Raw genomic sequence first — 21210 nt, 5'->3', positions numbered from 1 at the left:
GATATCAATATGTCAACTTTTTGTGACTCTGGGTCAGGCATAAATACTCCCATCAACTTTTTGGAGCTGTGGGTCCAGTATGAATATGTACATCAACTCTTTGTATTGTTTCAGTATTGAAACAGATATTTGCCGGTTAGGCGCTGTTCACATTTGTGTCGCAGGCTCCGTTATTCACAGTGCATACGTGAGCCGGCCTCCACTGTCATCCTATATATTTGACTGTGAATGTGTCTGTGCCTTTTGTAAAGTAAAATTAGATCATCGGCCCTGCAGGCACAGGGCGAATAATGATAAATGTGTAATATACTGATGCAGTAATACAATAGAATATTATTAGGACGGCAAATACTCAGAGGGCCGGTACATCGCTGCCCGTTATACCTTCAGCATGTAATGTTATTGCGGTTTATTATCTGTTTTCAGCCCCTGTAATCTACAGCATGTGCCTTAGAGAGGAATCAGACCCCCCCCCCCCTGGCCTTGTGACCTTATTGCAGTCATTCTTCTACATCCATTGTGTAATATATGACCGAGGAATTAAGGAAGGATGTTGGGTTCTCCGAGGCTCTGGGTTCTCCGAGCAGGAGCGGGATTATTACATATTCACGTGTTGTGCCTACTTTCCATATATTTAATGAGGATACAAATCTTCTGTACATTGTTCTTGGAAAACCAGATTCTGTTTGCGCGCCTGCCGGCGCTGTGTTACCGCGTCTATTAAGTCCTCATTGTGAGTTCATTTACTGCGCTGATCTCTGATTAACACACTCCTGGAAGCACCGTGGGAAAAGCTTCACAAACGTGCCCAGGTTCTCTAAGAGGAGGAAAAATTACCTGTACCATGCCTGCAGCTAATCTGTATGTCTCAGGCAGCGGAAGGAAGCTTCTCGTGTGAGAACGTGAGGGCCCGCTCTACAGATGAATGGCTGTCCATGTAATGTCTATCCACCCGGGGGAGAGGCTCTGATAGAAGATCTCTGCTCAGGCTCATTTAGAGAAGAACTGATCAGGGGATACCTTAGGGCAAATTCACACGACCGCGCTCGGTCCAGGAAACATGGGCCTCATGTCGACCGCATCTCGTGGACCAGACTGACTGCATAATAATGATTTATGATACATTCAGTTCCTATCTGATCGCAGATCTATTGTACTCCGCTCATGTCATCATGGACCAAGCAAGGCCCTTAGGGTCCATTCACACTGGGGGTATACACTAGGAGACATGCCTCTGACAGATGGCGGTATAGCAGACTTACCAACATTTCTGTTGGGTAATTTGGATCAGTTAAGCCCTGCTCCTGGGTACACCCCAAGCTTTACCTGGGACTACCCACTTATGGGAGGGGTTTACCTAAGTCCCACCTATTTTAGGGTGGGAAAAACTGAATTTGCTGGGATTGTCTCAGAAAATTCAATACAATCCCAGCAAATTCAGGACTGTTCGGGACGGTGGTATAGATGTACAGTGGCTTGTAGGCTACCATGTTAAATTATAAAGCTTAGGCTACCTTCACATCAGGTTCTGGCCGGCAAGCAGAGGATCGTCCGGACACAATCCACAGCATGCAGCGATTTGTGTCCGGCGGGTTCTCCGCATGTCTGCGGACCCCATTATACTTTGGGGTCCGTCTGCGACAGATCCAGTTCATTCTCTGGCGTAACAGCCTGCCGGAATGAAATACGCAGATGTGAAGGTAGCCTTACTCTGTATGGTATACGTGCCTTTGTATGGAATAGTGTAGACTACCAGAGTCTACAGCCAAGAACAAGATATGCCGACGTGTACTGGCCCCACAGAGGTCTAAATGGCATACTTTTGACTTCCGTTGGGTTGAGTGGGTGGCCATCAATATGTTCAACAAGAACTTTTTGCCAGGGCTTACGCCAGGTGTACGTTGCAAACACAATGTGAATAGGCTATTAATGATGTTCATTTGACTCAATGGATAGGGATTTTATTTTGAGAAAACCCAGGTGGAAGTGTCAGTAAAAATGAGGTCTTGTAAATGAGACGCACACAAGACTTGTATTTCCTGGTCAGCAGAGAGGTGAGAACCTCAGAGTCTAAGGCTCCATACAAAATGCTGAAAGGGGGGTGTTAAATTTCATATCGGAGGTAAACTGCCTGCAGGGAAGGGTCGCGTTACGTTCCTTCACATTGTGGAGAAGCAGAGATTGACAGGAGCTCTGGAAGTTAATGAGGACACTGCTCAGAAGACTCACTTTGTGCTTTGTTGTTTCTACAGCTGCGTTGATGTGGAGGAAGATGAAGCTCCCGATATTGATATCTACCACTGTCCAAATTGTGAAAAGACCCACGGGAAGTCTACATGTGAGTACTCCTCTCCTGATTTGTCTGTCTATGTTAGAAGAAACCTACGAGTTAGGGCTCATTCAGACGGCCGTATGCTGTCCGCAAAAATACTGAATGCTATCCGTTTTTTTGCGGATCCGCAAAAAAACGGATCCGCAAAAAAACGGATAGCATTCAGTATTTTTGCGGACCCATAGACTTCAATGGGGCCATGTCCTGATTTTCACGGACAAGAATAGGACATGTTTCATTTGTTTTGCGGAACCGTGCAATAGAAAAGGGCCCCAAAGAAGTGAATGGGTCAGCATCTAATCCGCAAAAAAAACGGATCCGCATTTTTGCGGATAGCATACGGCCGTCTGAATGAGCCCTTAGAGAAAGGACTAGTGACCACAGTCACAAGAGAGGTGGCAGCACATGCATGGTCACCACCCGTGGAAGTCAGTGGGAAGACCCTCACGGTGCTTCCCTAGCACCCATTTGTGTTTATATGGAGAATATCCACCACAGCCTCTCCATATGATTCACAATACTTCCTTTAGGGTTTTCAGGGTACATTTAGTGAAACCTATCCATAGACGCCCATTCACCCCGCGGCCTCTGTATATACCAGGCCTCTGTCAGCCTGTTGTATCCTGGTAGTATACAGTCATGTGAAAAAATTAGGACACCCTTTGAAAGCATGTGGTTTTTTGTAACATTTTTAATAAATGGTTATTTCATCTCCGTTTCAACAATACAGAGAGATTAAAGTAATCCAACTAAACAAAGAAAACTGAAGAAAAGTCTTTTCAAGATCTTCTGTAAATGTCATTCTACAAAAATGCCTATTCTAACTGAGGAAAAAGATAGGACACCCTCACATGTATTCCCTCTTAAATTGGCTCAGATCTCACACAGGTATATCACACCAGGTGCACATAATTAGTAGATCGTTACTCTGCATGTTGAATGAGGCTTGCCCTATTTAAACCTCAGACATTTAGTTTGGTGTGCTCCTGACTGTTGAAGTGAGAGTGAGCACCATGGTGAGAGCAAAAGAGCTGTCAGAGGACTTCAGAAAAAAGATTGTAGCAGCCTATGAGTCTGGGAAGGGATTTAAAAAGATCTCAAAAGATTTTGAAATCAGCCATTCCACTGTCCGGAAGATAGTCTACAAGTGGAGGGCTTTCAAAACAACTGCCAACATGCCCAGGACTGGTCGCCCCAGCAAGTTCACCCCAAGAGCAGACCGCAAGATGCTAAAAGAGGTATCCAAAAACCCTAAAGTGTCATCTCGAGAACTACAGCAGGCTCTGGCTACTGTTGATGTAGAAGTACATGCCTCTACAATCAGAAAGAGACTGTACAAGTTTAACTTGCATGGGAGGTGTGCAAGGAGGAAACCTTTGCTTTCCAAGAGAAACATCGAGGCCAGACTGACATTTGCCAGCAATAAAGTTGACAAAGACCAGGACTTCTGGAATAATGTTCTTTGGACAGATGAGTCCAAAATTGAATTATTTGGACACAACAGCAGAGGACATGTTTGGCGTAAACCAAACACAGCATTCCAAGAAAAGAACCTCATACCAACTGTGAAGCATGGAGGTTGAAGTGTCATGGTTTGGGGCTGCTTTGCTGCAGCAGGACCTGGTCAGCTCACCATCATAGAATCCACGATGAATTCTACTGTGTATCAGAAGGTGCTTGAAGAACATGTGAGACCATCAGTTAGAAAATTAAAGCTGAAGCGGAACTGGACCATGCAACATGACAATGACCCAAAACATACTAGTAAATCAACCAAAGATTGGCTGAAAAAGAAGAAATGGAGAGTCCTGGAATGGCCAAGTCAAAGTCCAGATTTGAATCCCATTGAGATGCTGTGGGGTGACTTGAAAAGGGCTGTACGTGCAAGAAACCCCTCAAACATCTCACAGCTGAAAAAGTTCTGCATTGAGGAGTGGGGTAAAATTTCCTCAGACCGATGTCGAAGACTGGTAGATGGCTACAAGAACCGTCTCACTGCAGTTATTTCAGCCAAAGGAGGTAACACTCGCTATTAGGGGCAAGGGTGTCCTATCTTTTTCCTCAGTTAGAATAGGCATTTTTGTAGAATGACATTTACAGAAGATCTTGAAAAGACTTTTCTTCAGTTTTCTTTGTTTAGTCGGATTACTTTAATCTCTCTGTATTGTTGAAACGGAGATGAAATAACCATTTATTAAAAATGTTACAAAAAACCACATGCTTTCAAAGGGTGTCCTAATTTTTTCACAAGACTGTATCTATCTAGTCACATGTGTTATTCTAGGGCCGGACACAAAATTGCTGCAAGCTGCGGTTTTGTGTCCAGTTTGCGAAACAGAACAAATCGGATATGATATGAAAATCAATTTAAGTCAACGGTACCAGATTGTTTGTTTGTTTTTAAGCAAAAAAAAAACAACAGATCCAGCGCCCATTGACTTACATTGATTTACATACCGTATACGGTTTGTTCAGTTTTGATTTAATACAACCAGATTCAGCCTAAACGGGTGCATCCGGATGTATTAAATGGCACGGATCCGTTTTAATTCCGGTTTTGAGATCCTCAATGTGAAAGTAGCCTTAGATGTTTGGCCAGTCCTGCCTCAATCGCGGGTACGCCCAGCTTTACCGGTAGGGTTCACACATGGTCTGCAGTAAGATATTTTAATCAAGACTGATTCATTTTTTATATATTAGCCATAAAATAAATTGCTGCACTACTAATGCAGCTTGTGGAAACCCCTACAATATTTGATAATAATGAAGTACTAGTCTCCCGCGCGTTTCATGGCTGTGCGTTTTTGACCTTGGATTTTCATGTCTGGCAGTATAATTGCTACATTTCATTGAAAGAAGTAAATGGATACCACCACTTGACATGTCTGCAAGTAAAAAAAAAAAAATGTCTTCCAGACGTGTGGGGGGTTTATTGCTGTAGTCAACCAATTCTTGTAATTTCATTTTGTCTGCAAGGTCGTCTACAGCGATGGAGAGCCTCTCGCTAACAATGTTGTGTCATACGTGTCACTGGAGTGTATGTGTCCTTCACAATGCTCGGATTGCTTTCTCCTATACTTTTCTGTTTGGAATCCAAGGACGCTGTCTGCCTCTTCCTCTGTAGGCACAGACGCGATGGTGATCTCCTCATGTTCAGCTGATCTTCAGTTCGCTCAGGTCACACAGTAGGTGAAGAAATGGCTACTGTTTTTTTGCAGCTGCCTCTCAGTCTTAGGCCTCTTGCACACGATCGTATGGCTTTTTCAGTATTTTGCGGTCCGCAAAAAACAGATCCGCAAAAAATATAGATGAGGTCCGTGTGCATTCCGTTTTTTTGCTGAACGGAACAGCTGGCCCCTGATAGAACAGTACTATCCTTGTCCGTTATGCGGACAATAATAGGAAATGTTCTGTCTTTGAACAGAAATACATAAACGCAAGGCATATGGAGTACCTTCCGTTTTTTTTTTTTTTTTTTGCGTATCCATTCAAATGAATGGTTCACTATACACAATGCAAAAAACCGAACGTAAACGGAAAAAAACGTTTGTGTGCAAGAGGCCTTAAAGTGAGTTATCCCATAAATACTGTAAAAAATAAAATAAAAATCAGACATCATATAGCACATGACAATCTCTTTCTACCAAAGCTAGAACCAGCCCTGTACCTCACATGGATCCAGAGATCTCCCCATTCACTGCTCTGCTAGATTTATATCAAGCTGACAGCTCAAGGGGCGTGTCCTTTCTGCTGCAGCTCAGGGGGCGTGTCCATGCTCTCCTTATCACAGCTCAGGAGGCGTGTCCATGCTCTCCCTATCACAGCTCAGGGGGCAGTTGAAGGATGAAACTGAGCATGTGCGACCATCTCAGTGAGCAGGAATAGGAATAAGAAAAAAATATATAAACAGCAGGTGGCGCCATACAGATACATTTTATTGAATAACTTGGTGGCTATGATAAATTTTTTAATTACATGCAGTTACACAAGTATTCAGATCCAGGTGCTGGTTTGAAAACTACAGAATATTTTTTGTGGGACAACCCCTTTAATGTTTTCATGTGCTCCTGTGCAGTATTGCAGATCACTTATTATATAGGGTTATAGGGTTTTGTCCAGAACTTTAGAGTCAATGCACTTTCCTTAGGATAGGCAATCATTATGAGGTCGGTGGAGGCCGAACTTCCAGCAAAGAGCCTCCTACCTGCCCCATCCTTCCCCACATGAGCCAGAGCTCCCTATCCTCTTCATTGGTTACCAGGTCCAGGTCTCTGTACATGCAGCTCTCTGCAGCCGAGTCCCATTCAAATGAATAGGACTGAACTGTAATAGCCGGCACAGAACCGCAGCAAAATTGGGCGCGACACATACCCCTTGTCCTGCCCAAGTATCGCAGTGTAGCGGGGACCACAGGAATGAATGGGTCACAGTGCCACTCACACGTTTGCTGCACCCGCGACCCGTGAATGCAAACAAATCCTTCAGTGATGGATCTTTTGTGTGTCATGGTCGGAGCAAACGTGTGAGCAGTGCTGGGACCCCATTCATTCCTATGGCAGCCGCCCTACCATGCGAACTTTGGTCATGTGACGGCTGTCGCAGCCAAAATTGGCATGTCTCTGAACCCTTAAAGGGGATGCCGGAGCCCTGCAGTGCCTTTAATCAGCTGATAGGTGGAAGGTGCCAGGAGTCCCTTTTGCAGCTCAGTCCTATTCACATGAAGACAAGCACAGCCATTACTACAAGTCCGGAGCGGTGCCTGGTAAACAATGAAGGGGATGTGGCAATCATTCCCCCTCAATCAGCTCATCCTGGGGGTGTCGGGGGTTGGACCCCTTCAATCTAATATTCATGTCTTATGCTATGAGTTGGCAGAAAAACTCTTTTAAAGGGGTATTTTCTAAAAATTGACACATATATGGTAGGTCATTTGCACATCTTCAATGTTAGAGGGCCCGTCCCCTCTCCTGACTGTTTTAGTAACCACTTACATTCCCCATGTAATAACAATCCTCCAGTATCTATTCCTATGATTTTCTGATGTGTCATTCCTTTATTATTCCTGCTAGAAGTTATGAATGAATTACTGGCAGCCTGCAGTGAGGATCCAGATGGGTGTTACCAGTCGGGGTTGTATCTCTACACAGTCTGTCACTCTCCAGTCAGACTGTGCAGGGATTCACCCCCCCAACTGGACCTTCATTGCAAATGGTACTTCACAGAGTCATAAGAACAGATGCTCCAGAACTGTTATTTCAGGGGGAATGCAAGTAGTTACCTAAAAAAGACCTGTCAGGAGAGGTGACAGCTCCTCTTTAAATCACTCATCTTGAGACTGTTGGGGTCCTAGTGATTGTCCTAGTGGACACGGCTGCCTGACATATAAAATGAGAATGATCCTTCGGCACTCGCTCGATCCTTTAAAAAAAATTAAAAAATTCTTTATTTAGTCCATTCAAAATATCCAAGGCATGGTAACATGGTAATATCGTAACCAATGTGTTTCAGATGAATCCGATCATCGGAAAGACATCAGATTCACCCGAAACGCGCTGGTTACAATGCCACCAAGCCTTGGATGTTTTTAACGGACTAAATAAAGATTTTTTGTTTTAATTGATCCGGCGAAGATGCTCCGTCCATGTGCTGTCCGCATCCGTTGCTCCGTTCCGTGGTCTGCAAAAAAAAAATATATAACCTGTTCTATTCTTGTCCGTTTTGCGGACAAGAATAGGCAGTTATAGTAATGGCTGTCCGCGCCGTTCCGCATATTTTGCGGACCACAAAACACACAACGGTCGTGTGCAGGAGGCCTTAGGCCTAGTTCACACTTCAGTGATTGTGAGCCAAAACCAGAGATGGAGCCTACAGAGAGATGAGGTAGAATGGAGAGATTTGCTCTTTCTCTGTGTTTTTGATCTTTGCCTGGTTTTGGCGCCCAGTTAAGCTACTCTCTCACTTGAGGCACAGCTGGCATCCGTTTGAGCCATTTCCGTCTGAGATCCGTTTTTTTTGAAAGAATTAAAAAAAATTATGCATGCAGGACTTTTTTTTTCCATCTAAAAAACAGATCTCAGACAGAAAGGGCTCAAACTGATGCCAAATGTGCATAACTCAGGGCCCGACAAATCCCAGGTCGCCATGGCGACCAGGAATTTGGGGTGTTTGCCCCTGCTTGAAAATAGGCCCAGCACACCAGCAGTCGGGCGCAGCCACTGGAGGGTTAAGAACGCAAGCAAAATGAAACCTTTTATTTTTTTTTTAATCACTTGCGCCCAGGCTCGGACGGCCACCCTACCCGGACCCCTCAGCTTCGGCTCCATCGTGGTTTGGCCACTCTCTCTCGCCGTCTATCGGTCGCAGCGTGCTGATGTCGCCGTGCGTCATCTCCAGGGCAGTTGAAAATGGCGAAGCCTTTACCGGAGCCCGGCCGATACATATGTGATAACTGTCCGGCAGACATCAGAGCCCGTGTCCCGGTGAGAGAGGCTCGGCGGGGGAAGAGGAGTTAGTGCAGGGGAGGCAGAGCGGGAGCACAGGTAGTGGCGCTGCACTCGCTGACAAGTGGAGGGAAGACAATCAGCCCATCATCATTCCTCCTGCTGTATACAGCAGGGGACATGATCGGGCAGCGCAACATCCCAGGGCACCAAGTGCTGCCAGGTCCCTGCACGGCCGGCTCTGCGGCGGTAAATGATGCGCTCTGCACTTATCTGCCAGGCTCAAAGTTTGTAATGTCTGCCTGCTGCAGCCAAGTTGGCCTCGAGCACGGCCATGAACCCAGCGGGGAGCTGCATACCTGCTGCCGTCATTAGGCCGGAGCGCCTGCTAGCCACAACTGGTGGCCATTCCTGCACCGTGCTCCATCCAGTTACCATTCGGCCATTTCTTAGTTCTGTCCCTTTCTAGGAAAGCTGGGTGACAGCCTGTATACCACACAGAAAGCCGGGTGGCAGCTCCTAGGAGAGCTGTGTGGTATACAGGCTGTCTGTCACCCCGCTTTCCTGGTCTCCTGAGGAGAATATATCTCAGTATAGGAACATTTAGATACGTTATCATATGATTTACCCAATCAGGAGTCTTGGAAAGCCGGGTTGCAGCTCCTATGAGAACTAAGACTACTGAATGGCCAAATCATCTGATGACTTCTCTATATGTTCCCGTACTGAGATATATTCTCCTCAGGAAAGCTGGGTGACAGGCTGAATACCACACAGGTCTCCTAGGAGCTGCCATAACACTCCTGAATGGCTAAATCATCTGATGACTTCTCTATATGTTCCCGTACTGAGATATGTTCTCCTCAGGACTAGGAGACCAGGAAAGCTTGGTGACCATCCATGAGAGCTGGAAGGCCCCTCAGTCTTCCTAGGGTAATTCCAATGGAATTACACAGAGGATTACCTGTTGTGGATTTATATCAGACTCTACATGTAGCGTGTGGATTTGCTGTGGAATTCAGCCACGATCAGTTACACGTGGTGAAATCATATATTACCACGGTGCGGATTTGAAATGTGCACAGTAGGTTCATTTCCGTGTGGATTTTATGAAGTGTGAGGATTTTTGGTAAAATCTTATCCATTTTGCTGGTATTTGCTGCAATACGCTGTGGATTTCATAGCTGCAGTTCTATGAGATGAATGATGAGCCCGGACCAAACATCCTGGGGAAGGGATCTCAGTTCTGTCAGCCGCAGCACAGGGATTATACATACAGTGACGTCACAGCGCAGGGATTATACACACAGTGACGTCACAGCGCAGGGATTATACACACAGTGACGTCACAGCGCAGGGATTATACACACAGTGACGTCACAGCGCAGGGATTATACACACTGTGACGTCACAGCGCAGGGATTATACACACAGTGACGTCACAGCGCAGGGATTATACACACAGTGACGTCACAGCGCAGGGATTATACACACAGTGACGTCACAGCGCAGGGATTATACACACAGTGACGTCACAGCGCAGGGATTATACACACAGTGACGTCACAGCGCAGGGATTATACACACAGTGACGTCACAGCGCAGGGATTATACACACAGTGATGTCACAGCGCAGGGATTATACACACAGTGACGTCACAGCGCAGGGATTATACACACAGTGACGTCACAGCGCAGGGATTATACACACAGTGATGTCACAGCGCAGGGATTATACACACAGTGACGTCACAGCGCAGGGATTATACACACTGTGACGTCACAGCGCAGGGATTATACACACTGTGACGTCACAGCGCAGGGATTATACACACAGTGACGTCACAGCGCAGGGATTATACACACAGTGACGTCACAGCGCAGGGATTATACACACAGTGACGTCACAGCGCAGGGATTATACACACAGTGACGTCACAGCGCAGGGATTATACACACAGTGACGTCACAGCGCAGGGATTATACACACAGTGACGTCACAGAGCAGGGATTATACACACAGTGACGTCACAGCGCAGGGATTATACACACAGTGACGTCACAGCGCAGGGATTATACACACAGTGACGTCACAGCGCAGGGATTATACATACAGTGACGTCACAGTACTCTGATGAACACTGAAGTGATGCTGCTCACAGTGACGTCACAGTACTCTGATAAACAGTGAAGAGATGCTGCACACAGTGACGTCACAGTACTCTGATAAACAGTGGAGAGATGCTGCACACAGTGACGTCACAGTACTCTGATAAACAGTGAAGAGATGCTGCACACAGTGACGTCACAGTACTCTGATAAACACTGAAGAGATGCTGCACACAGTGACGTCACAGTACACTGATAAACAGTGAAGAGATGCTGCACACAGTGACATCACAGTACTCTGATAAACAGTGAAGAGATGCTGCACACAGTGACGTCACAGTACTCTGATAAACAGTGAAGAGATGCTGCACACAGTGACGTCACAGTACAATGATAAACACTGAAGAGATGCTGCACACAGTGACATCACAGTACTCTGATAAACACTGAAGAGATGCTGCACACAGTGACATCACAGTACTCTGATAAACACTGAAGAGATGCTGCACACAGTGACATCACAGTACTCTGATAAACAGTGAAGAGATGCTGCACACAGTGACGTCACATTACTCTGATAAACAATGAAGATGCTGCACACAGTGACGTCACAGTACTCTGATAAACAGTGAAGAGATGCTGCACACAGTGACGTCACAGTACTCTGATAAACAGTGAAGAGATGCTGCACACAGTGACGTCACAGTACTCTGATAAACAGTGAAGAGATGCTGCACACAGTGACGTCACAGTACTCTGATAAACACTGAAGATGCTGCACACAGTGACGTCACAGTACTCTGATAAACAGTGAAGAGATGCTGCACACAGTGACGTCACAGTACTCTGATAAACACTGAAGAGATGCTGCACACAGTGACGTCACAGTACTCTGATAAACAGTGAAGAGATGCGGCACACAGTGACGTCACAGTACTCTGATAAACAGTGAAGAGATGCTGCACACAGTGATGTCACAGTACTCTGATAAACACTGAAGAGATGCTGCACACAGTGACATCACAGTACTCTGATAAACAGTGAAGAGATGCGGCACACAGTGACATCACAGTACTCTGATAAACAGTGAAGAGATGCTGCACACAGTGACATCACAGTACTCTGATAAACAGTGAAGAGATGCTGCACACAGTGACGTCACAGTACTCTGATAAACACTGAAGAGATGCTGCACACAGTGACATCACAGTACTCTGATAAACACTGAAGAGATGCTGCACACAGTGACATCACAGTACTCTGATAAACACTGAAGAGATGCTGCACACAGTGACGTCACAGTACTCTGATAAACAGTGAAGAGATGCTGCACACAGTGACGTCACAGTACTCTGATAAACACTGAAGAGATGCTGCACACAGTGACGTCACAGTACTCTGATAAACAGTGAGGAGATGCTGCACACAGTGACGTCACAGTACTCTGATAAACACTGAAGAGATGCTGCACACAGTGACATCACAGTACTCTGATAAACAGTGAAGAGATGCTGCACACAGTGACGTCACAGTACTCTGATAAACAGTGAAGAGATGCTGCACACAGTGACGTCACAGTACTCTGATAAACAGTGAAGAGATGCTGCACACAGTGACGTCACAGTACTCTGATAAACAATGAAGAGATGCTGCACACAGTGACATCACAGTACAATGATAAACACTGAAGAGATGCGGCACACAGTGACATCACAGTACTCTGATAAACACTGAAGAGATGCTGCACACAGTGACATCACAGTACACTGATAAACAGTGAAGAGATGCGGCACACAGTGACGTCACAGTACTCTGATAAACACTGAGGAGATGCTGCACACAGTGACGTCACAGTACTCTGATAAACACTGAAGAGATGCTGCACACAGTGACGTCACAGTACTCTGATAAACAGTGAAGAGATGCTGCACACAGTGACGTCACAGTACAATGATAAACACTGAAGAGATGCTGCACACAGTGACATCACAGTACTCTGATAAACACTGAAGAGATGCTGCACACAGTGACGTCACAGTACTCTGATAAACAGTGAAGAGATGCTGCACACAGTGACGTCACAGTACTCTGATAAACACTGAAGAGATGCTGCACACAGTGACGTCACAGTACTCTGATAAACACTGAAGAGATGCTGCACACAGTGACGTCACAGTACTCTGATAAACAGTGAAGAGATGCTGCACACAGTGACGTCACAGTACTCTGATAAACACTGAAGAGATGCTGCACACAGTGACGTCACAGTACTCTGATAAACACTGAAGAGATGCTGCACACAGTGACGTCACAGTACTCTGATAAACAGTGAAGAGATGCTGCACACAGTGACGTCACAGTACAATGATAAACACTGAAGAGATGCTGCACACAGTGACATCACAGTACTCTGATAAACACTGAAGAGATGCTGCACACAGTGACGTCACAGTACTCTGATAAACAGTGAAGAGATGCTGCACACAGTGACGTCACAGTACTCTGATAAACACTGAAGAGATGCTGCACACAGTGACGTCACAGTACTCTGATAAACAGTGAAGAGATGCTGCACACAGTGACGTCACAGTACACTGATAAACAGTGAAGAGATGCTGCACACAGTGACGTCACAGTACTCTGATAATAAACAATGCCCATGTTGTTTGGTTCTAGACTTCTTTATATGTTAATTTAAGAGGTGTTATTTTTGTTGCTTAAAATAAGGCTTTATAAGGTAAAAAAAAAAAACGGCTCCTAACTTTTTTTAGCTGGCTCCTAGATTCCAAGGAAATTTGTCAAGCCCTGGCATAACTGATGCACAGGATCCGTTTTATTTTTCCTATTTTTGGCTACATGCACACAACCATTGTGTGTTTTGCGGTCTGCAAATTACGGATCCACAAAACACGGATGGCGTCCGAGTGCGTTCTGCAATTTGCGGAACAGCACGGACAGCCATTAATTTAACTGCCTATTTTTATCCGCCAAACGGACAAGATTAGGACAGGTTATATTTTTTTTGGGGGACCACGGAGCGGAGCAACAGATGCGGACAGCACACGGAGTGCTGCCCGCATCTCTTGCGGCCCCATTGAAGTGAATGGGTCCGCATCCAAGCTGCAAATACTGCGGCTCGGATGCGGACCAGAACAACGTTCGTGTGCATGAGGCCTTTTTCTGTTCTTCTGACGGATCAGAAAAATAATGGTGATGTGAACTCTCCCTTACCAAAGTCCTGAAGTGTGAATTAGGCCTCAGGGTATGTTCAGACATGTCGGATTTACATATTTCAGATTCAACACACATTTACTGCAGGATCAGCGGCAGAAATCCGAGACCCAGATGTGCGGCGGATCCACGAAGGAAAAGCCCCCGATACGCCGGCATTTTTGTGAGGAATCTGTGGGAATAAGCATGCTACGTACCGCCACAACATGTTTCCTGCAGTGCAGAAATCGCCAGTCACATGTGAATATGTCTGCGGAATTTAGATTGTCGTTGGATTTAAGGGGGTTTTCCGAGATTTTTTTTTTTTTTTACTGTTGAGAGAAGCATCCAAAGCAGAATATGATCCGAAGTTTAGGAAAACTTTGATTCTAAACTAATCCGATTTTCCTTGCGCTTCGTGGTAACGAATCAATTTTCCTAAAATGGCGGCTGCATGTGTTAGAAAGTGAAAAGAAGTGTAGAGGAGAACGCAAGATCTCCTATAATGCCGTGCAGAAACCCTTTTAATTGGAATTGAAGAAATCTGCACCGAATCCGCCACATCCGCCGTATAATAATGCGAAAATAATCAATTCACATGTAAATACATAATAGAAGCAGGTTAAATCAGAGCAGGATGATATAAAAAGATACAGAGAGGCGTACAGTACAGCTCCGTCATTATCCGGAAATGCAGACTGACCTTGCCTGGGGGAAGCGATGGGCAGGGTGGGGGGCCGCTCGGTAAAGAGGTCTTGAAGGACCTGACACCTCTGCTGACATGTCTGTTTTAGTAAATGACTTGTATTCCCCATTTTCACAATTGTGGAACATCTTTTCTTGGAACTCCACACTATTCCATCACTCTGTTATTCCTCCTAGAAATGCATGGAAAATCTAATTGACTTCTGGGTGTTACCAGTTGGGTGCAGATCACGATCACGCCATCCAGTCAGTGTCGCCAGTATCAGACTGGAGACTCATTCCTTCTACAAGAGGAATGTCAACACCCAGTTGACAATGTATGCATACCTTTCTAGGAGGAATAATAGAGGAATGACAACAGGGAGTTCTAATAAATTGTGCTTTAGATGTATTATTTCATGGGTAATATAATAGAAGTATTTACTAAAATAGATACGGTAGGTGAGGAGCGGTGACCGGATCATAGAGCTGACTTTGGGGAGATGCGTCTCATTCACTCACATCCTGGCTCTTTCTCGTCTGGTAGTCGTCTTTGGTCATCTATTGTACAATTACTTGGTGGAGGATGTGGTCTTCTGATCGTGGACCAATTCTAGATTATCCATCCTAGAGATGGTTATGTTTAGGGTCTTCTCTACTTTAGCAATCTCCGTCATAGGGCTCGTATACACCACCGTTTTTCCAGTCTGGAAATTGAGGATCCGCCAAACACGGATACCTGGTGTTTGTGTTCTGCATTTAGCGGAATGGAACGTCCTGCCCTCTATAGAACTTTCCTATCGTTGTCCCTAAAACAGACAAGAATAGGACACGTTCTATATTTTTGCCGATCCTCTGCCGGATCTCAATACCAGAATTAACAACACAAGTGTGAAAGGAGCCTTAGGGAGAGTTCACATCACCGTTTATTTTTCTGTTCCTCTGATCCGTCAAAAAAAACGGATCCTGAACATTTGGCTTCTGTTTGAGCCATTCCATATGAGATCCTTTTTTTTAAAGATGGGGAAATAAGTCCTGTATGCAGGGGCGTAACTACCATAGCGGCAGGCCATGCGACTGCTATGGGGCCCAGGGCAAGAGGGAGTCGAAAAAATGGCCCATGGGTCACTGAAAGGGGTTTAGGCGGAAACCCGTCTGTCCTGTGTGGGGGGGCTGGTTTGATCCTTGCTATGGGGCCCTTACTTCTCGATGTACGCCACTACCTGTATGCAGTATGTTTTCCATTTAAAAAAATGGATCTTAGACAGAAATGGCTCAAACAGAAGCCAAATGTGCTCATTTGATGCACAGGATCCATTTATTTTTTCTGTTCTTCTGACGGATGATAAAAATAATGGTGATATGAACTCTCCCTTACCAAAGTCCTGAAGTGTGAATTAGGCCTTAGGGTATGTTCAGACATGTTGGATTTACATATTTCAGATTCAACACACATTTACTGCAGGATCAGCCACAGATGTGCGGCGGATCCACAAAGGAAGAGCCCCGATACGCCGGCATTTTTCTACGGCCTCTGTGGGAATAAGCATGCTGCGTACTGCCACAGATTCTTTCCTGCAGTGCTGACAAAAGTTTGCACAGAAATTGTCAGTCACGTGTGAATACATTGTATAGCGACTGGGTAAGGGCTTGAATTGTTTCTGGTAGCCCGAAACGCGTAGACAAGACTTTTGTAATTGTAACTGGATGTGATTTTACCGCAAGCAAAATACATTTTTTCCTTTACCGAAGTGGAGCTGGATTCCTTGAACCCCTTTGCATTGTGTTACCCGGGCCTGACGCGGGTCCGCGGTGCTCACAGGTGAAGGCGGGGCAGGTGAGAGCTGCTGAACTTTCCTTTTTTCCATAGCGACTGGGCTTTGTATCACAGCACAGCCCCATTCACTTCAATGGGGCTAAGTGCCTAGGTCATGTGACCGATAAAACGTCACATGGCCTAGGCAAAGCTGCGAGAAGGCTGCGGCGCTGCGCCATCTCCTTATACAGCTGATGGGCGCGGGTGCCAGGTATCGGACCCCCTCCGATCTGATATTGATGACCTATACTGAGGATAGGTCATCAATAGTAAAAGCCCGGAGAACCCGTTTAAAAGAAAACAGAACATTGTAGGGCATTACTCCTGTCCTACAAGTATGAAAATGCTATAAAATGCTCTACGTTTTTCCTTTAGCAGATGCCTATTCCCCCAGGTACTCCTATAGGAACAGTACAGGTATACTGTCTCATAAAGCAGTGCTAGCGTTATACTCAGCTATGTACAGAGAACTTTATTAGACTATCTAGCATCACTTTTCTAATAATCTACTAATAATAATCTAACTGGGAAATGTCTACACTTTACATGTCTTCAGCCAAACCTATGCATTTTGGCAGGACCGGACCGCCATCTAATGTTTATGGTGGTGTCTCATCTCTTCCCCGACAGTAAGGCCCATTTCAGACGAGCAAGTGTCACACTCCGGACTCGCAGCGTGAGTATGCAACAGCACCCGTCCGGCCCTTCCGGCACTGACCAGGTCACATAGCATTATATTGATACAATATAATGCTATGCGACCCCGGCAGTGCTCCAGAGGTCAGGACGGGTGCTCTCCCTGACAAAAAATGGCCCAAGGGTCACTGAAAGGGGTTTAGGCGGGACTCGCTCGTGTGAAAGGGGCCTAAATGTCAGGGAAAAGAAGGGTGGGGCATGCTTTTGTTCTCAAAGGAGATGAGCCGTGGCCAGGGGTTTCTGACAGCAGCACTCATCTAGGCCGAGCATGCATGTGTATGGTTGGAGGGGCAGTGGAAGAAACAGCTCAACAATTGCTTGCCCTTGACCTCTGGAAGATGTATGGCCACTTGAGATGAGCGAATCGATTTGTACGAGCTTCCCCACTGCCACTTGAACAGTCTCATGAATAGTCATTGCTCCGGAAGCGGAAGTAGAGCCTCTGCGTTTGCACAGGTGCGATATTGGGTAGGGGGCTTCGTTAGCAGCAGGGACAGCCCCTCGCAGGGGAAGAACTCATTATGATGAACAAATCGATTCTCTCATCTCTAATGACCATCACAGGACACAGGACGGTTTGGGCCTACAGGCTCCGGAGACATGTATGGTCTTTTGCACACCCCCAGAGCAATGTATGGGCGGTAGAAAGAGGGACCCGCCTCACCGCCAGCCGCAGAATTCTCGCCCGTGCCGTTCTGTTTTCACCTAGAGCCAAAAAAATACATGAAAAAGAGATAATAAATTATTACAGTCCTATACCGCATGCAGTTATTTTTTTATGGCATTGCTGGAATATTTTTTTTTCATATTTTTTTGTTTTTAATTTTCATGTGTATTTTCTGATTCACATTTATTTTATCAAGTTTGGTGGGTCCTGTTAGAGCAGGCCCAGATTGATGTATTTTGTATAGTAGCCTGTGCGTCCCACGACTAAATTGCCTCTTAGCTGCCTGAGCAAACTGACAGTCACAAGAGTCATGAATCAGTGTGAACACAGCTCCCGTCTGTCCAGAAAGACCAGCCGCAGAGAAAATGAAAGCCTGCCTTATTTTGACATTGCCACGGTCAGTTTGGACAGGCAGAAGCCATCATCCATCAGGTAAACCCTGAGGTAAATTATATGTACCGGCAGTCTGTGCATGTCACTAGGGCCTGTATGGACAGCCATAGCACATCGGCAGGATTTTTTTACTATAAGTTTTATCCTTTCAGTCTATAGCATATATAGGAGCGTTGCCTGACCTGTAAGACTCCTCACGCCGTTTAGGCACTCTCCATAAGGAGATATAACATCCCCCATATCCTGACCTAGGCCTCTCACCCAGTTAAGCCAGTACTGTCTGCTCTGCACTGATGAGGGGCAATAACCCTGAAACAGCTGTCTGCAGATGAGGTGCTGGCTTATTTATTATCCAAGTCATGACTCAAGGCCTATTTAAAAGGGTTGAACATTGACTTATAGGATAGCTGCCTTACATCTGGTGGCATAGGGGGTAGAGCTTGGTAAGAGCATATCCGTTTTCCAGAATTCCCAGAGGAGCGTTGCCTGGCCGATAAGATTCCTCACGCCGTTTAGGTGCTCTCCTTAAGGAGATATGGTATCCCTATAGCAGCCGCTGTAATACATGCAAACTTTGCTGCGGATTGCGTCAAAACCCGCTATGAAATTTTGTGAACTTGGCCTAAATGTAGTGATTCTAAAATTATTGAAGCATGTTTTCTGCCACCTGGTGAGAAGTGTTGCTGTCCTGTGCATATCTATGTGGGGATCCAGGATGGTAACCTGTATAGGTGTCATGGTGTCACAGAATGACCCACATTGTGGTTTTCACCTTTTAAGCCCTGCTGGTCCGGTGTCCAGGGATGCCCCACTCCATTATAGCTAGATTTACATAAATGGCTTTTCCCATTAAGGGCATCCACTGGATAGGTGACAAATGATAGCTGTGGTGCAGCCTTGTGTGAGTGGAGCGGTGGTGCACATGCGTGGTTACGACTCCATTTGCTTCTATGTGACTGATGGTGATAGCCAAGTGCTGTATTCAGCAGTCCCCTGGAAGTAGATGGTGCGGTGGTCACACATGCCCACCACCACTCCATTCACATGAGGGACTCGGGGAACCATGTTCTGGTGTTCAGTGTGGGGGTAAGGGGGGTCCTAGTAGTCAGACCTCCAGAAATCATAGATTCATCACCTATTCTGTAGATGGGTGATACATTTTGTTCATGGATCCTCATGAAATATATCTAAAAAAAATTCCCCTTCTAAATAGCTAGAAGACTTTTCACAACGTAGAATTTTTGGGGTTGGAACTACATATGGCTAATACAACAAGAAACTCTTCTGACGCCAAGGTCATAACTAGGCTTTCCTTCACCGGGGCCAAAGACTCAGTTCCCTACCTAAACTCTATATGTAAATATGCATATGTATAGCGGTCCTGTACGGTATGGGAACCGGTCGTGTGCACACCGTATCATGGATGCGGACCCGTTTATTTGAATCCGCAGTCCGCAATCTGGAAGGAGCGGTGCGGAACGGATGCATGGAACCCCAGTGTTTCTCTCTGTGCCTGTTTCATGTTCTATTTTTTTTGTGGTGCAAACGGATCATGGACCCGTTCAAGTTGAATAGGTCTGAATCCGTCTGCGGCAACCACACGGATGGTTCCCGTGCATTTCGGACCGCAAATTGCAGTCCCCGATGCACGGAACGGCCGGCAGACATTCTTCTGCATGAGGCCTTATGCTGTAGTACTAAATATAAAGAATCATTTAGAAACTTTATGACTACAGGATTTTCCGGGAGTATTTAAGTTTTCAAGTATCCCCAATAAGCCCCTGTCACATATATGGCCTATTGAAAGATTCATACTTACCTGCTCTCCGCCGCTCCGGTACTGTGCACTGCTCAGCTTTACTTCTGGCTGGGTATGGACATTGTCACCTGTGCCGCTGCACCTGATGACCAGGTCACATGGCACTTCTCTTCTGAAAAACCTGCTTCCGCCGATGTCACTTCCTTCACCAGGTTTCCCACCAGTGCTATGGACGGGATGTCACTTCGGCCTCATGCACACGGCCGTTGTGCGGCCGTTCCGTGCATTGCGGTCCCCAATGCACAGGCAACATCCGTGCAGCGGACCGGACCCATTCAACTTTAATGGGTCTGTGGTCTGTCATATTTATTTGCGGTGCGGAACAACGGAAAGAAACACCCTGGAAACACTCCGGAATAGCAGACCCATTCAAGTGAATGGGTCCGCATTCGTCAAGCGTGGTGCACACGGCCGTGGATTGCCGACGCGCCATTTGCGGGCCGCAATACGGCCACGGCCGCCCAACAGCTGTGTGGATGAGGCCTTCCACTGTGGACGGTTCCAAAACTGTTCCGCTTGCTTTTGCATTTGCCTCTTAGGCCGGGAACTTGGTAAAGGACATGATTGGTAGGATTTTCAAAAGAGGAGCATCCCATGACCAGGATCCCAAGTAGTCGCTCCACTCAATTTCGAGACCGTAAGTACCGGTATATTACAAAGTTTTTGGTGCCTAAAAACCCTTTTAATAGATAGGAGTCTACAGTTTACAATCCTCATAAGAATGTCTCACGCTGTGGAAGAGCCAACATGTGCAGTACATGGAAGGGTCCATTCATTGCAATGGGCACTGTGTAATGTGTAATAAAGGGGTTTTCCGAGTGTTTAATATTGATGACCTATCCTCGCTATTAATATCAGATTGCGGGGTCCAATCTGCTTTTTGAGGAGGCTGCAGTACTCCAGTGAGTACTTACCAAGCACAGCAGCCTCCATTGGATAGCGGCTGTGCTTAGTATGGCAGCTCACCGAGCCTCGGCCGTGTCACTGGCCTAGGGAGCCCATCTGATACTGGTGACCTGTCCTGAGGATAGGCCATCAATATCA

At 46.0% G+C, this 21210-nt stretch overlaps 1 protein-coding gene across 3 annotated transcripts in view; it reads left to right on the top strand.

Moving 5' to 3' along the window:
- Positions 1-21210, top strand: part of PHF2 (PHD finger protein 2) — a 245121-nt gene that overhangs the window by 129580 nt on the left and 94331 nt on the right. For all 3 annotated transcript variants that reach the window (XM_040408835.1, XM_040408833.1, XM_040408836.1), the window contains exon 2: positions 2253-2338. In XM_040408835.1, the coding sequence (XP_040264769.1) occupies positions 2253-2338 (86 nt within the window). The remainder of the gene's footprint in view (positions 1-2252; positions 2339-21210) is intronic.

The sequence above is a fragment of the Bufo bufo genome, chromosome 9, assembly GCF_905171765.1.
Source record: "Bufo bufo chromosome 9, aBufBuf1.1, whole genome shotgun sequence".
Taxonomy (NCBI): Eukaryota; Metazoa; Chordata; class Amphibia; order Anura; family Bufonidae; genus Bufo; species Bufo bufo.
Note: the sequence above shows the minus strand (reverse complement) of the source record. Positions and strands in the feature narration are given on the sequence as shown.